At 36.4% G+C, this 18,458-nt stretch overlaps 1 protein-coding gene across 2 annotated transcripts; it reads left to right on the plus strand.

Moving 5' to 3' along the window:
* The first annotated feature begins 372 nt into the window (after positions 1-372).
* LOC134799607 (uncharacterized) lies at positions 373-17,269 on the plus strand. Of its 2 annotated transcripts, none has more exons than XM_063772045.1 (6): positions 373-507; positions 12,606-12,729; positions 14,076-14,226; positions 15,655-15,774; positions 16,191-16,313; positions 17,028-17,269. In XM_063772045.1, the coding sequence occupies exons 2-6, from the start codon at positions 12,644-12,646 to the stop codon at positions 17,151-17,153; spliced, it is 606 nt and encodes a 201-aa protein (XP_063628115.1). In that variant the 5' UTR covers positions 373-507; positions 12,606-12,643; the 3' UTR covers positions 17,154-17,269. The 2 variants fall into 2 exon arrangements, with proteins under 2 accessions (XP_063628115.1, XP_063628114.1); XM_063772044.1 differs by lacking the exon at positions 373-507 and adding an exon at positions 10,632-10,760.
* The last annotated feature ends 1,189 nt before the right edge of the window (positions 17,270-18,458 follow it).

Genomic DNA, 18,458 nt, shown 5'->3' on the forward strand with positions numbered 1-18,458 from the left:
AGGGACGCATTTATGCGTTAGAGGGAGCAAGTGATATTGCTATCTCATTCTACCGCATGGCTGCGTCCCTCGTTGGCGTTGGCCCAACGTGAAGAGGAGCCTTAAGACTGAATCATGTATTTAGGTAACGACTTTGTATTACCTATTAGATTGTCCCATTAAAAATTAAATAATAAACCAAAGAACGAAAAAGAACGTAAAATACCGGTATTTTTTGTAAGAAGAAAAAACCGGTTCCGAGCCTTGTGTACAACAAATAAATTACAGTTTAGTTTAGTATAAATAAAACATTAGGCCGCTAAAAGCCAGGTTCAATAGCCCATAGTCAAAAACGTTTATACGGCTCTAAGGCTCTAACATTGTAAGCCATGTTTATGGCTTTATTTAACGGCCGGTTCTAAACTCCGTTAAGTCGATCGAAAACCGATAAAGTTGAGAAAATTTTATTTCCCCCCACTTGTTAAGTGAATTTACGAGTTGAAGAAAATTGCTGTTCTGTCTGTGCAGGTGAGCTATTTTAATGTGGTTAAATTTCCCCTCTTCCAGCCAAATAGTGGATTTTTAATGATAAAGTAGACTATATACATCCCTAGACTTAAGCTTTCTACATGTCAAATTTTATGGAAATCTTATCAGCCGTGAAAAAGTAAAGGATAGACATGATAAGAAAGAAAAATCAGATAGACTCCATTAGAGTAAAAATGCTGCAAGAAATAAACAACCTTCAAATTCTTTGAATTGGGTACTTATTATTTATATTAAATTAGGTCTAAGTTATCTCCGATAAAACGGACACAATACAACTATAGATTTAAAAAAATACCTATCAAATTTCACTACCCTTCAGGATTTTTGAAAAATAAAACAAAGTGTTTGTGTTGGTACTTAATTGAGGGTTAAACATAATAAATACCTTATATAACGACCACAGCAAAACCCACAACGCAGATTTCGTCCATATTCGTTATGGCTTAACTTGAACTGACGCTGAAACTTGTGTATTAAAGGGATTCAGAACAATAAAGAAAAAACATAGAAAGAAAGCCCTTTTCGATCTGATGTGATTGACGTATACCGATGTTTCCTCAGTCACGAATTCGAACACAAGGTGCACTCAAATCAAAATCACCTCAAAATCATCGTCACGAGAACGGCCGCAAACCTGATTACCGGCGGACAGCCGTCCATACATATTCATACGCGATGGTAATGGAACATTTCCGTACGCCTGCTCTTTAATGCTGCATTCTGTTTTGGAAGGATTATCGCCTTAGTGGGAATAAAGTGGTCTAGAAATTAGAGCATGGGAATATAGGTAATGAAATTTCGCAAAGATGTTTAAAAATTATACTAGTATATTATGCAACACTATACACACGTCCTCATAGCGCACATACTAGCGTCCTCGGCATTTTTAACGCGACGCGGACGCACAACTTCAGAATATTCTATAGGTAATCTGACTAAAACAAAACGGAACACTTTTGTTATAAGACAATGATTTCTAATACACAAAAATAGGTATAAAAATGTTAATACATGCTAAAAACCTAAGTTCAAGTACCAGCGGCACCGACAGAGCAGAGTATTATGTAATCTACGACACAACGCTGACACAGAGGGCTACATGCATTATACTAAGCACCTTAAAACGACACGGAAAGTGCCAGTTTTGCATCCTGTAGCTCTTAAAAAGGACGTGCGTTTGACGTTTTTTCCCCTTTTTGCCCTCGTGATGTGCCACTGTTGGCACTTTAACTTTAAGTGGGGTTGCCTTTGATTTTAGGTCACTAGTACATGCTTTAGGGAAATTTATGGCACACAAGGCATGTTTTTACTTTTATTGTAACTTGTGTAAAGTTGAATAGATAAAGTTTAAATAAAAAAGATAATCGCGGTGTAATAAATTCTTTGAATCTTTGAACATATTTGTTAGTAATTAACTGAGTAGATATGTATACTTAGATAAAATACAATATTTCAATAACAACTACAGCGATCTCTTACCCAAGGGGCACGAAAAAGTACGGTTACCATCAGTTTGTCACTGACATAAACGCCGTCGAGAACGTAATTTACTTTCTATACATCCCGTTTGCACTAATATGCGAGTGTAATAACGTTCGACGTGTTGCCTTGTCACACTTACGTACGAATCTACAAGTGCGACAGCGAGGCAACACGTCGAATGTCCCAAGTAACATTTTAGTCCTATAATTTTAGTTTTTATCGCTAAAAGCTTGTATAGACGTCGTATTAAGGTTTCAGAGGTGACCACCTGTCGTATAAAAGCGCTTGGCAACACCTTTTTGCTCTATAGGCTTATACAGCTAATATATTCTATAAGCAATTGATGTCAAGGTTTATTTCATCATTTTATAGAGCCGTTATAGGCGTGTACTATAACAGGTTCAAATATAACCACTATAGAGCAATATTACTGTATAATAGTATTTGGAATCACTTTTATGCAACTAATTTGCGCTATTAAGGTTCCCTGCCAAGCCGCTATAGGTTTGTGTTTTAACAGTGACAAAAACCCAACTATACAACGATTTTAGGATATAGTGGCTTTAGAGATCACTGCTATAGTACATAATACTTTAGTAGTTTGCACTATTAAGGTTCCCTGCTAGCCGCTATAGTTTTGTGTTCTAACAGTGACAAAAACCCAGCTATACAACGATTTCAGGATATAGTGGCTTTAGAGATCACTGCTATAGTACATAATACTTTAGTAGTCATATGAACACTATTATAGAACTGTTTTGCTCTATAGTAGCGTTTTTGGGACATATTTATAGCGTTAAAAAGCGCTTTAGTAGTTTTTAAATCCCTATTATATCTCATCGCTGTAAACGTCACAATGACTCTTTTATATCACAAAACTGTTGTATAGTGGTTTTGTTTTTTCTTTTAAAAGACAACAGCGTTATAGTTGAGTTTTTATGTCTTTTATAAACCGAGTTAGATACATAAAGGTAGAAAACGACTACTTTTAAACGATAAATTTGATCTGTATTGGCTACTTATATCTTGCTTATATAAGTTCAGGCCTAAGCCACATAATGTGGTTCCGTACAAAATATTTTTATATTTTAATGAATTGATAAAAAAGACCCCAGTGATATTAGTGACTGTAGGTGAGATTTATCATCAATGATTTAATACAAGCATAAAATCGTGACGGTTTAGATATTTATCGACATCCATTATTAGCACATTTTTTTTACCAATCACACTGAAAAAGGAAACAACAGTAATGACTACATCTAAATAAAAAAAAATCCTATATCTTTCTAAAGAGTTTGTAGGTGTAACTGGGTCACAGCAAAATTCTTTTGGAACCCTAATTTTAATCATGATGGCGGTGAATATTTCGTCGTAAGTTCTATAGTTAGCCTATAAAAGCGTCGGATTTACTTCTTGGCTGTATAGTAGTAACTATGGTGAATATCATAATATTTTATTAAATTATTTTATTAAAAACATAAATAAATCGAGGGGGCATTTAAAATTCCTCATTAAACTAATACTATTCTAACGGTAAAACTTCCGTCCCATATACTTTTTGCACTAAGGACCGAATTATTCGACATCTAAATGGCGCATATTAATATAAAGTCTTTACTTATCACCATTTTACTTAGTACCGTTTTCGTGAAGTAAACACACAACAAAACCACTCACAACAGTTGATGGAAAACTTGATAGCAATTTTCGTAGTAAAGGAACTATGAATTCTACAATAGTATAAAAAAGCACTATAATACAATTTCAAATACTACTATAGTATAAAACAAGCACTATAATGGAATCTCAAATGCCACTATAGTATAAATTAACACTATAATGGCGTTACTGACAACAAATTAGCACAAAAGTGATCATCACATCACTTTTATAGACCTAAAACGTCACGACTGACACTGCTACTGGTCTACTATATCACTGAATGGCACATAAGATGCGCCATTTCGGCTTTATACAATCTTCTTTGGTCTTTTATAGGACCTTAGGTGGTATTTGGGAAACGTTCTATCGACTACTATAGAACCACAAATTGTTACTTGGGGTGGTTCGCGGTAGACCCTCAGAACGCAAGCTCCTGACGCTACGTGTTTCGGAGAGCCTACGTCTCCATTTTCAAGCACTACTTACCGTAAAACTATAACACTTTGCCCTTTAACATAACTTTGCCCACCGCGTCACAGTTCAGTGTTTCCGATTGAGGTGAAATTTTGCATTCATGTATAAATCGGATGACAATGCAATATTATGGTACCATCGAGCTGATCTGATGATGGAGACAGAAGGTGGCCATAAGAACTCTGTGATAAAACAACGCAACCTAATTGTGTTTGGGGTTTTTAGAATGCTCTCGATGAATATTAGTTGCCTGTTGAAAGAAAAGTACAGTCAGCGATAAAAGCTTGTACTAAAAATGGAATTTTTGCCAAAAACTTTTACGGTAATAGTGCTATTTAAGCACCGGTTCACTTCGTCAGCTCGTCGCGTGTGTCACGCCTCGCAGCAAAAACATGAATTAAACCGTAGAATTACCTTAATTTAACAGTTAACCAATATAAATTACCACAAGCAAATTCAATCACCGTCAAATCGCAAGAACAAATAAAACCAACGTTCCCGTATTCAAATGTATGCGACGGTCTGTGGGATAATCGGTGGCGCAATTAAAACTCGTGCGATTGGGTGTCGCTCGCTGTGAATATTTATCAGTGATACCACAGCGGTTATGAAAATTTGATAGTCCGGTTAAGGTAGGTGGACCCAACCCGCAGGACGTACCTATTAGCTAAGTGTGAAGTGCGTGGTGAGAGAAACACAAAGGGTGAGAAAAGTGTGAACATTCATGGGACGATGTCTTCCTACTATTCATACCAAACGGAATTTGAAATAGAGGAATATTGTCAAAGTACATAGTCAGTACATTTACGAGTAGGTACTACCATCTTCCGACACAAATGATTAACACTTTTAGAACGCCATTTGACTTTGATCCTTATGTTTTCACTGATATGTGTTAAATTTGTTAAATGTCAAAAAGTATCGCCATCTACTCGAGAGTAGGCCAAAGGTATGGCACCATCGCTCGAAAAGATGGCACCATACCTTTGACCTATCATCGACACTCGTGACATTGAACAAATTTAACACATATCAGTGAAAAAATAAGGATCACAGTCAAATGGCGTTCTAATAGTGTTAATCATTTCTGTCGAAGAAATATACTGACTACATAATTTACTTTGACAATATTCCTCTAGGCTAAATTCTCTTTGATTTATACTAAACAAATTTCCCCATGGGACTGACCACAAAATCCTGGGGCTCGGAGTCTTTTTTTCATGATTTTCTTATCGGCCCCATAGAAAACCTTGTTCAGTATCTATTACCATTCTTAATACATTTTTGACATTCGGAATCAAGACTCCAAAATCACCCAGTATTGAATCAACATGATCTTATCTACGGAAACGGAACTTCGGATGAATGCCGTGACAATAAAGCGAGTACAAAAGTACAAAAACCCGCAGCAGATGTCGCTGCCGTCTAGACGATTTCGTAGGTTATTCTGTGGGGGAGGTTTTTTACTATTTACCATTAATATCTCGCTAGCCGTCAAAAGTTTGGATTGTTTTAAAGATAGTTTGATTGTTAACGGTGCAGTCTGTGAATTCACGAAAATAGAGTTTCTCTTGTTTTCTTTATTTACCCACCTAAAAACATTATTGCTGCCGCAATGAACTTCGTACCTACTCCGTATAATAAAGCCTAAAAAGTGAGACTGAGTCTTGGTAGTAAAATATTACAATACAGTTGTATTGTTGTATTTTTTTACCGTTTCCTTATGGATAAGGGTACTGCGGTACCGCTTTTCACTCGATTATTGTAATAGCCAAAGAGGTAGAGATAATCATACATGGCTGCAAGTTTAAAGAGGTTAGATTTATGGACTAGATTTTATATGGACACGCATTTATATTCTTAAAGGGATTTATTAGGTCTCTATTGTTTCCCATAAAGTTTTAAGTCATCATGTATTGTTTGTCCGCATTTTCCCCAAGTAACAATTTGTGGTACTATAGTGGTCAATAGAACGTTTCCTAAATACCACCTAAGGTCCTATAAAAGACCTAAGAAGGTTGTATAAAGCCGAAATGGCGTATCTTTAGTGCCATTCAGTGATATAGTAGACCTGTAGCAGTGTCAGCCGTGACGTTTTAGGTCTATAAAAGTGATGTAATGCATGACTCTTGTGCTAATTTGTTGTCAGAAACGCCATTATAGTGTTAATTTATACTATAGTAGCATTTGAGATTCCATTATAGTGCTTGTTTTATACTATAGTAGTATTTGAAATTCTATTATAGTGCTTTTTTATACTATTGTAGAATTCATAGTTCCTTTACTACTTGTTGTGTGTTTACTTCACAAAAACGGTACTAAGTAAAATGGTGATAAATAAAGACGTTATATTAATATGCGCCATTTAGATGTCGAATAATTCGGTCTTTAGTGCAAAAAGTATATGGGACGGAAGTTTTACCGTTAGAATAGTATTAGGTTAATGAGGAATTTTAAATGCCCCCTCGATTTATTTATGTTTTTAATAAAATAATTTAATAAAATATTATGATATTCACCATAGTTACTACTATACAGCCAAGAAGTAAATCCGACGCTTTTATAGGCTAACTATAGAACTTAGGACGAAATATTCACCGCCATCATGATTAAAATTAGGGTTCCAAAAGAATTTTGCTGTGACCCAGTTGCACCTACAAACTCTTTAGAAAGATATAGGATTTTTTTTAAATTTAGATGTAGTCATTACTGTTGTTTCCTTTTTCAATGAGATTGGTAAAAAAAATGTGCTAATAATGGATGTCGATAAATATCTAAACCGTCACGATTTTATGCTTGTATTAAATCATTGATGATAAATCTCACCTACAATCACTAATATCACTGGGGTCTTTTTTATCAATTCATTAAAATATAAAAATATTTTGTACGGAACCACATTATGTGGCTTAGGCCTGAACTTATATAAGCAAGATATAAGTAGCCATTACAGATCAAATTGATCATTTACAAGTAGTCGTTTTCTACCTTTATGTATCTAACTCGGTTTATAAAAGACAAAAAAACTCAGCTATAACGCTGTTGTCTTTTAAAAGAAAAAACAAAACCACTATACAACAGTTTTGTGATATAAAAGAGTCATTGTGACGTTTACAGCGATGAGATATAATAGGGATTTTAAAACTACTAAAGCGCTTTTTAACGCTATAAATATGTCCCAAAAACGCTACTATAGAGCAAAACAGTTCTATAATAGTGTTCATATGACTACTAAAGTATTATGTACTATAGCAGTGATCTCTAAAGCCACTATATCCTATAATCGTTGTATAGTTGGGTTTTTGTCACTGTTTAAACACAAAACTATAGCGGCTTGCAGGGAACCTTAATAGCGCAAACTACTAAAGTATTATGTACTATAGCAGTGATCTCTAAAGCCACTATATCCTAAAATCGTTGTATAGTTGGGTTTTTCTCACTGTTAAAACACAAAACTATAGCGGCTTGCAGGGAACCTTAATAGCGCAAACTACTAAAGTATTATGTACTATAGCAGTCATCTCTAAAGCCACTATATCCTAAAATCGTTGTATAGTTGGGTTTTTGTCACTATTAAAACACAAAACTATAGCGGCTTGGCAGGGAACCTGAATAGCGCAAATTAGTTGCATAAAAGTGATTCCAAATACTATTATACAGTAATATTGCTCTATAGTGATTATATTTGAACCTGTTATAGTACACGCCTGTAACGGCTCTATAAAATGATGATGTAAACCTTTACATCAATTGCTTATAGAATATATTAGCTGTATAAGCCTATAGAGCAAAAAGGTGTTGCCAAGCGCTTTTATACGACAGGTGGTCATCTCTGAAACCTTAATACGACGTCTATACAAGCTTTTAGCGATAAAAACTAAAATTATAGGACTAAAATGTTACTTGGGTCGTTAGTCATAATTTGGTTTTTCTCAGAAACGCGTAACTTTTCAGGATTGCCATAAAACAAACCTAACCTATTCAACCTGTTCAATCTATGGACTCAAAACAAAAACGGCCGTTTTAACTTTGGACGCATAGATTGACGAATCCAGAAACATAAAAACTAGTTTACTGTATTCAAAAGGTACTTAAATACAAAATACAGTACGAAGCGGGCCCCTTTTTTAAATATCTTTCGTTAAATTTAAATCATCACGATTATTTAGCAGTGGCGCTAGTGTGCACGTTGATGGGCTCTTAATTGTAAAGAATAGCTAGCCTAATTTAAAACTGACCTTTGACTAACAGTCCGCCGGACGATATCGGCCGGTCAGTTGTTCGGAACTGTAAAATTTTTGTTCTAACTGACAGGCCGATATCGTCCGGCGGCCTGTTAGTCAGTGGTCGGCTTAAGGGCTAATAATTTGCAAATGATCTGCATAATCTCATATTTAAATCCACGAAAGGATTTGTATATTTCAAATGTCTAATCTGACAAGTTAACCCTCAAATTCGGGGGTTAATACAAAAAGTTCATTAGTATTCCGTGGCTCAGGTGTTTATGCTAACAGCCTAAGGCATAAGAGGATACACTGAAAGTAATGTTTGCATGAATGTAGCACAAAATTTGGTCACTGCTTAAGAATGACTCACGTTAGAACGGGCGGTGTCCGGGCCGGAGCTTCCGGCGCTTACTTTTCTATGACATGACAGGCGATCACGTTGTGCTTTCCATAGAAAACGAAGGTCCGGAAGCTCCCGCCCGGCCACGGCCCGGTCTAACGTGAGTCATCCTTTACACAATAATCCAGCTATAATTTTACTAAAAGCAACTACCGAACAACGTCATGCTCTACGAGCACCACTATTGACATTGGTGAAATTATGATAAATTTAATGGAAGCAATTTTTTAGGGTTTCGTACCCACGGGTTAAAACGGGACCCTATTACTATTATAAGACTCCACTGTCCGTCTGTTCGTCTGTCTGTCTGTCACCAGGCCGTATCTCATGAACCGTGATCGTGATCAGATGAAATTTTCACAGATAATGTATTTCTGTTGCCGCTATAACAACAAAAACTAAAAAGTACGGAACCCTCAGTGGGCGAGTCCGACTCGCACTTGTCCGGTTTTTATTTTCGGTTTTTTAAGAGGTACCACCACTGTTCTACTTTTGTTATCTATGGCAGCGGTCGGCAACTAGCGGCGGCGAACCTCTCACTAGCGGCCCGCGAGCCTCCCTGGCTATTTTTTTACAAATGACAATGTCTGATAAAGTCATAAATATTAACAAAGTGCGGCCCGCGTCCACTTCGTTAACTGCTATGTGGCCCTTGGTTGCTAAAAGGTTGCCGACCGCTGATCTATGGGGAGCACAGTACGTAAGTATACACCGCTCTGCGCTTGCACCTTGAACCCTTTCTTTAAATCTTTGTGACATGGATTCCGACTTGACAGAGGTCCGCAAATTGACACAGCTTTGACAGCCTTCCTGTCACTTCGATTTAGGCAAACTTGACAGGATAATCTGCTTGGATGAAATGGACCTAATGCGATTTTATGGTCACATCCAAATTTAATGGCGATTCAGTGTAATTCATATTTAATTATGAATGATAGGTTTAAGATTTCGGAACACCGCCTCACTAAACGCGTAATCACGTGATAAATTGGCATGAAAACAGTTTTAACCTCGTAAGGCCCACCATACAAAGTTTCCCTATTTTTAATTTGAACCTTGTTGTACAGTAGATTAGGGTGACTTTCGTTTGTTTTATAACACAATGAAACAATATAAATGCTACCTTATGTAGTTTTTGAGAGGTTTTAATTAGATTGAAACAGAGTGTATATATTGTATGTAGGTAATGCACACTGGGCCTTACGAGGTTAAACTAGTCAAGTACCTAGCGGTAACAATATATTCCTAAGCGTTATTGATGAAAGTCTATTGTTTTCGGACTCTACAGCAACTTTTTTTTAAATAAGTACCTTTGTGAGATTAATAACAATAATAACGATTTATTATACATAACGAATGTGAAAATTAATGAAAAATAAAGTCGCAGATTAGTGAAACTTATTTACTTAATTAGGTAGTGCATTCTGTAATCCTTATTTACAACCTTACTACAAAGTCGAAAGTTTCTTTTAATGCTTAGGTTCGAATATTTAGTAGGAAGATAGGGTACGTGAGCCACCTAAAGGCACACCAGAGAGTGAAAAAGCTACACTCTAATAGGTAACTATAATTAAAAATGCCTTCGGAGTTCACAGACGCTGTGGCCGAAATTGGTTAGGAAAATCATCGTCATTATTGCACTCAATGGAATATGACAATGATGATATTATACATCACCAACAGTATCACTAAAGCAACTAGCTAATAGAGTCGTATATCTACCGACTCTATTACGCTCACCTTCATTAACAATGTTGATAAATAAAATAACTAATGATTGCAATTCTTATCATAATCTCCTTTCTCGATAACGTCAATTAATTATTCACAAAACCTCTTACCTCCGACAATCGCAAACATATACTGACGTCCAATACCCAATACTATCGAGACGAGTCTGAGTGAGGGCAGAATGGAGAAAGTGCTGATATGTTGTATTTTATTATTGAACGGTGGGCTGGTTTTCTCACAATTGTTGACTACAGGTAAGTGCATTAATAATGATTATATTTATTAGGTAAAAAGAAAAATAAATACGTCCTAGGTAACTTCTTCCGTATCATAAATAGTCGCATAGTTAATGTATATTAATATATTTTGGCTACTGAAATATTACCTACACAAATGTTAGGGCGGGAAATTCAAAAAATCTTGGGCTGGTCACACTTTGTGTAGTAGGAATTATAGTTTTGATACTAGAAAACATTTTTGATTTTCTGTGCACACGTAAGGTACCTAAGGATATAAGTTAAATATACGTTGACGTGCACTCAAAGTCAGCTCACATAATTTCTACCACTATGTAAAGTACAGTCAACGATAAACACATATGTTAACACTTTCTCACCATATACCATTGTAACAAGGCGAAAAATGAAATGTAGAGTAAATAAGACCTAGCTCGATAATACCGTAATATTAATACATCACCAAAAAAAAATACATAAGTACTATGCCAAATATGCTAAATGCTAAGTATCAAAATATTTATAGAGCACCAACCTCCTAATTTGTTTACATTTGTATAGGAGTTGTAAACGTTGCAGTTTTTCGTTATACAACGCTACACGTCGACTTCGCACATTGTCGTAATTATTTACGAGCTTAAATAATAGTTTGCGAACCTCACTCAGTATAGACATTATTAATATTATTTAAAATAAACCCCTTATATTTATTTTTATTTATTTTAATCTTTATTGCACAATACATGAAGGTACAAATGGCGGACTTAATGCCTTAAGGCATTCTCTACCAGTCAACCAATGGGTCAAACCAGAAAGATTAAGTAGGTGCAGTGTCTTTAAAGTAAATGAATTTGTAAACAAGACTCTATATGAATATAAACTATGTTGATAAACTTACACATATACTTAATACAAATAGACTTACATACATAATATACATAATTATATACCTTGTGTGAATAACTAAGTTGACGAAGAAGAAAGTTTGTCAAGGAAATGTTTGCGCAGCATGCGCTTGAATGTGAATTTGGTCTGCGCTTATCTGATAGAGAGTGGGAGACCGTTCCAAAGCCTGATAGCCTGGACAGTGAAAGAATTGGACATGAAACCCGTTCGATGTTGGGGGACAATGAGCTTAAGGCTACGGGAAGAGCGGAGATCTGTGCCTGGACGTGGGGTAACAAATTTAAATTTCGAGCGGAGATACTCTGGGGCGGACGGATCAAACAAGATTGAGTAGAGAGTACACAGAATACGAAGGGACCTAACCGCATAAACCGCAATCAATTTGAATGCATGACATAAATTGACAACTGACTTTTAGTTTTTTTTTTTTAATCATAGACAATTGGTGATACAACAACGAAATATCTGTCAACAATTTTTGGGCTAGCCAGACTCTAATACTTAAGCATGAGTTTAGCAATGATGGCTGAATGATGCGCTAGTTACCCTGTTTTAGTACAAGTTTTGACTTTATGCACTACGAATAGCGTAAAAAAACAATATTATTATACGTCTGTTTCTCCCCAAATTGACTTAAGTAGATAACTACTACAGTCGTTTTTAACTTTATTATTAATTTGTCGGAGATATCTGACATGGTACGGTTGATATCTATTACTTATTAAATAAATATTTTATTAACTACTGCGTTTCGACCAGAGAATGATGTGCGAGGATGCATAGCGAGGGATGTCTTTTTAAGAACAAAGCTGAGCGAGGAAAACAAATGAAGTGATTCTATTGGTTCTTAACAAAAACATCCCTCGCTACGCATCCTCGCACAACGCACATCTCTGGTCAAAACGCAGCCTAAATATACCAATATACAAATATGTAGTATACGCTCTTTATTTTCAGTGAATAATGTCCATTTAGTCAACCACATTCCATATATTATGGAGTTCATGGAAACTTCTATGAAGGATGTGGAGGCTTACGGCTGGTGGAATTTGAAAATACCTGACCATCAGGTTGAAATTGAGTAAGTCGTTTTTATTTTATTGAATATAGGTAGGTAGGTATCTATATTGAATATATTTAAAACGGCCCACTACGTAAGTGACGTACGCGCCGTGCACTCGCTGCACTGATAGTTATGGGTCTACCTATGCGTCGTTTACAATTTTAACATTATTTTAAGACCTTCAATCGACTTAAATTATGGAAAAAGCATAATATTTATAAAATACATAAAAATACTTAGGTACTTATTTTCTAAACTTTAATTTAAAACATTCATGCGAGATGCTAGACGAAGATAGTATATCTCCGATTTTATCTCAAAGTTAAATAACGTTCTTTTTATCTTATCAACATTTCGTAATTTAATTTTCGCCAGATAAAGAAACTGTCAATGAGCCGGAATCAGCGAAATCTGAAATGAAATTATAAAAAACAAGCCAAGTCTGTATAATTGGTACCGGCAACTTGTTATTTTTTCTGCAAAAACTTAAGACACTGAAACAATGGAAAACGTGGGAGGACAGGATAATTCGGCTTCTCCTATTAAGTACATTTATTTATTTATAAAAAAACTTTCACACCTTATTTGGATATCACCATATTAAAAAGAAGAACATTTTTTGGAATAGTCATAGTGTTCGTTTTGCCCTGAGCAAAACAAACTATACTCATGGATAAAGGACCCCGGACCTAAAGTATGGAAAATGTGGTTTCAGTTAAATATCTTGAGATTTTGATATGTTATAGATTTCAGAGTCCTGAACAAAAGTCGCTAGGGGTGCTACCACTGTTTCCGAGTCCCTTTAAGAGTTTCGACTGATTTTGTACTAGGTAACAAAGTATTAGTACTTTAAAGTTCAATATACGTTTGAAGTCGACATTGCAGTGATTTTATCTTTCTCTAAATGGCCAGCTTATCGCAATATAGGTTCAATCTAATGTCAATTATTTAAATAAATAGTTGGGAATTGAATCTTGTTGTTGGAAAGTACTAAATACATAAGTACTTTGTTAATAGTACAAAATCAGTCGAAACTCTGAAAGGGACTCGGAAACAGTGGTAGCACCCCTAGAAACTTTTGTTCAGGGCTTTGAAATCTATAACATATCAAAATCTCAAGATATTTAACTGAAACCACATTTTCCATACTTTAGGTCCGGGGCCCTTTAGAGGACCGCAAAAAAAAGATGTAAATACTGGATTACAGCACCTAAAGCTTTTGCGTTCCGCTAAATTTGTCTATATCATGATATATATGTTCTTCTTACCCCATCTCACCTAAACTTTTACTTCTAAATCTCAGTAGTTAGCACTGTTAGCATTAAATTCTTCATAAGTATATATTGTATTTCTTCTACCAACAGTGAAGATGTATTCGATTGGAAAGTCAAAGGCCACGTTGCCTTCAAAAATGGCTTCGTCACGTCGATTCAGAAACTTGACCTCATTCAGCATACCCTCCAACAGATTTGGCGGTTTGACAACACAGACAATACGACCAGCGTGTTTGCCCAGGTAAACTCCAGTCTAGAACTTTAACCTTTTGACCGCCGCAGACTGATATACACGGTGGCCAAAAAATAAGTGCATTCCCGTTGCCAGTGAGGTTTTGGGATTATACTGAGCAACTTTCACTAACCCCGAAATCGCGAAAAAAAAATTTACCTTCCCATAGAAAATGGTCCAGCCAAAATGTATGAAACAGCCAAATTTTTTTTTCACCATTTCGGGGTTTGTCCCATAGTAAAAGTTGCTCAGTATAATCCCAAAACCTTCCTGGCAACGGGAATGCACTTATTTTTTGGCCATCCTGTATAAAACATATAAAATCGGACTAATTTCGCCATGGTCTGATAAAATAAGACAAAACTTCGTTCTTCGTACCGCCGGCGACATGAGCACACTCGATAGAATTTTTTATGGCGGTTAAAAGGTTAACTGGACGTCCAGGCTCCCATTCTACCACTGTGCCAATTGTCACCCTGCCTGACCCTGTTGTGACACTGACAATTTCCAGTAGATTTTTCGGTCGGTACCTAATTACATATAATGACAGTACGGACCAGGCTCCAATTTCACCACGGTGACAGGTGCGACAATTGTAAAACATCACTGTTGCTGACGTCACAGGCATCCATGGGCTACGGTTACCGCTTACCATCGGGCGGGCCGTATTCCTGTTTGCCACCATCATTGTTTTATTGAAAAAAACTTTATTATATCGGAAAAAACAGATACTTATTTCTCTTGCTAAGTTTATGACAATTGTCACAAGAAACACTACAATTGTCACGAAATTCCGACATATAACTCATTACCTGTCAAGAATTACCTACAATTCTTCTAAATCTTGACAATTGTCAGAAACTTCGCAAAAGAAATGTCTGTGTTTTTCCGATATAATAAAGTTTTTTTAAATAATACAATGATGGTGGCAAACAGGAATACGGCCCGCCCGATGGTAAGTGGTAACCGTAGCCCATGGATGCCTGTGACGTCAGCAACAGTGATTTTACAATTGTCGCACCTGTCACCGTGGTGAAATTGGGGCCAGCAATGTAAGTTTAATTTGCCAATCTCAGGTGACAATTATCAGTGTGGCGAAGCAGAGGCGGCCAAGACTCCATTTTATTAAAGTCTAAGGTAACATTTTGCATCTTATATAAAAATCTTATTAATTAAAACAAATTAAAGTATAAAATCCTTACAAACGAACACAAAATAATTCAAATAGTAATAAAAACCCTAATAACTAATTTAACAGGTGTAAATTGGCAACATTGTTGCAATTGACACCTGCTTAACCAATAATGAGCAGCCTTTCGACTGGTGTTGCCGGTTTGGACCTGTCATCTTGGTCTTTATCGTAATTTTCCACCAGGAAACACTATAAGATCAAGTTTCTCAGTCGTTACTTATATAAAAATGTGTTTTTTTTTTCAGGCTACGCTGAGGATGTCAGATGTGAGGTTGGGGTACGACGTCGAAGTGACGTTGGAGGATGGCAGCCTCCACCATTTCACAGGGATCTTTAGACACAACATCGTTCAGTTTCCCTTTGCGGTAATAACTATATTTAATTCCTACGTTCATAAGCTAAATATAAGTAAGCAATACCCAAATATTTTATCCGCGCCACGAGCGGTGAAGCGGGCGGCGCGCGCAGTGCTCGGAGTGCAGCCGCCGCGAGCACTCGAGCCTGAGGAAGGACCCCCGACGGGCCCGAAACATGTCGCCAATAGCGACATGTTTAATGAACAATAGCTCAAAGCGAGTTGTGATGTAAATATTTTAAATTAGTAGTATTAACACATGTAATGTAATGTTATAATTTAATTTAATTCTATTTATTTTAATTTTAATTTTATATTTCATATTTCATATTTCTTTATTTCGTAAATGCACGGATACATTACACGTCAAAACATATATGGACCTGGTCTGAAATAAAGTATATTCATTCATTCATTATTATTCAGGTAATATACAATATGTTTACTGAAGAATATTCCGCGACGGTGACAATGGATACTCTGGCAAGGAGCACGAACAAGATGATTTTCGCTCCTGCCACGACTCTTACGCAAGTGCTGTCACACTCGGTATGAAGTACCTACCTATAAAGGATGAGTCACGCTAGACCGGGCCGTGCCCGAGCCGAGGCGTCCGACATGTCATTTTCTATGATGGCTGATCGGTGATCACGTGTTGCCTTAGAGAATATAACCAACGGAGTGGTCATTAACAGGCGTCCCCCTCTGTCGAAAATAGGCGGCCAATGGTCAACCACGTGTCAACCACATGTATGGACTGACGTTTATCAGACATGGCTATTTTGACTTTACGTATACATTTGATGTGCCCCTCCCCCGCAAAAAACGGCAGACTATTTTGTACCGAAAATTATAGACATGGCGTCTCCGTTTGGTTATATCCTCTAAGCGTGTTGCTTTCCATAGAAAACGAAGCGCCGAAAGCTCGGCCTCGGCCCGGTCTAGCGTGAGTCATTCATACCTAATTATTATTCTAGTAAATCTTTTCATCTCAATTCAAAATGACAATAGTAGATAAATATTAAATAGCACTGTCTTCGAGTAATGTTCTACTCGCCTCCCCCGTCGAAAATATGTGTTATTTATAAATCATAAACAGTTAATTTAATCGTCTTGTAATAAGATTCTGAATCATAAGTTTCCTGCGTCTTTCGCTCGGCAGCAAAGTTATTTTGCGACTCTTTGCAAGGCCCGCGACCCGCGACGCATAGATTTAACTTTTCGATCCACAAGCATTTTTTTTCAGTGGTTTTTTTTTTACAGTATGACGTGACAAGCGCCGCCGATGGCATGGCATCCTGGGCTACACACGTCTTTCAACCCATCCTCCTCAACGTGGCTCTCAACAAAGTCGAATTCCCTCAAATCTGTTACAACTGCCCCGCTTAAACATTCGCTTCTCGTAACATACTGCCCGATTCGAACTTTAAGATGCATCAATTAATAGATCTAGAAACGATATGGATTAGATGTGTCAGTGTCAAAAGTGACGTTTTGTTAGTGCGTAAAGCTGTAAAATTTTACGTTTGTCTTGTTTTATAAATAAATTTATTATATAATATTTTTATTTTTATTTAGTTACACTTACCCTTTTTTATAAATAAAAAAATAAAATAAAAAAGCTTTTTATTCCTCCATGCAAAATAAATAAATACATTATTACAATATCATTACGTTGCATTCAATTGAACTTAATTTTAAATTTATTAATTATTTAGTGTATACGTTTACTAAGTAGTTAATTTGACATATTAATTGGAAAGAATTAGTTTCAAAAAAAAAATTAAAATTAATTGGAATTAAAATTAAAATTAAAATTAGAATTTAGATTAAATTATGATTATTATTATTTTTTACATTATTGTTGAATGGACCCCCTTCGGGTAAAAGCCTCCAAGGTATGCCACTTTATTCTATCTTTGGCTGTGTTAAGCCAACCTCGGCCTGCTATTGCCGTTAATTCGTCTGCCCATCTAGCATGCGGGTGGCGCTCTTTTTCCAGTCGGCCCAGACCAGTCTACTGCTCTCCGAGTCCATCGGTTATCCTCGTACCTAGCGACGTGGCCTGCCCACTTCCATTTGTTCTTTAGCGCGAAAGTTAAGGCGTCGGTAACTTTGGTTTTCTTGCGGATGTCAACATTTCGCACCTTATCTTTGAGCCTTCTTTATATACATGCATTCTTATTTATTTTGTTTTAGTAATAGACGTAGAACCAGCGATTGTTAATAAACAAGGATAGGTAACGAACATTAAATATCGTATATTGATTTGAAATTGATCTGACATAACCCATTTCTAGAGCACCTATTTGTCAAATCAAGATCAGATAGTGCGCATGTTACACCTCTGGAGTTGCAGGCGTCCATAGGCTACGGTGATTGCTTAACATCAGGCGGGCCGTATGCTTGTTTGCCACCGACGTGGTATAAAAAATATATTTCGAATGTTGCCCTAAATTCATTAAGGCATACTTTTTGAAATTCTACGATCATCTACCGCCCGGCCATGCCATAATTATACATAATGTTAGTCAGAAATGTCAGAATTAATCACCAATTCGGTATACTAAACTATAGTGATGCAAATAGCTAGTTGGGTTGGCAACGCTCGCTAGTACGTGACTTGGCAGTAATGTTGCCAATTTGTTGGCTGGCGAGCATGTTAAGAAACCTTCTGTTCTTAGCGCTATTTCG

Source organism: Cydia splendana, chromosome 18, assembly GCF_910591565.1.
Source record: "Cydia splendana chromosome 18, ilCydSple1.2, whole genome shotgun sequence".
In the NCBI taxonomy this organism is placed as follows: domain Eukaryota; kingdom Metazoa; phylum Arthropoda; class Insecta; order Lepidoptera; family Tortricidae; genus Cydia; species Cydia splendana.

Excerpts from the sequence above, each read along its gene's own strand:
- LOC134799607 (XM_063772044.1), top strand. The coding sequence starts at position 10,688 with ATGGAGAAAGTGCTGATATGTTGTATTTTATTATTGAACGGTGGGCTG. Across the intron at positions 14,227-15,654 it reads CGACCAGCGTGTTTGCCCAG|GCTACGCTGAGGATGTCAGA; the intron begins GTAAACTCCAGT and ends TTTTTTTTTCAG. Across the intron at positions 15,775-16,190 it reads TCGTTCAGTTTCCCTTTGCG|GTAATATACAATATGTTTAC; the intron begins GTAATAACTATA and ends ATTATTATTCAG.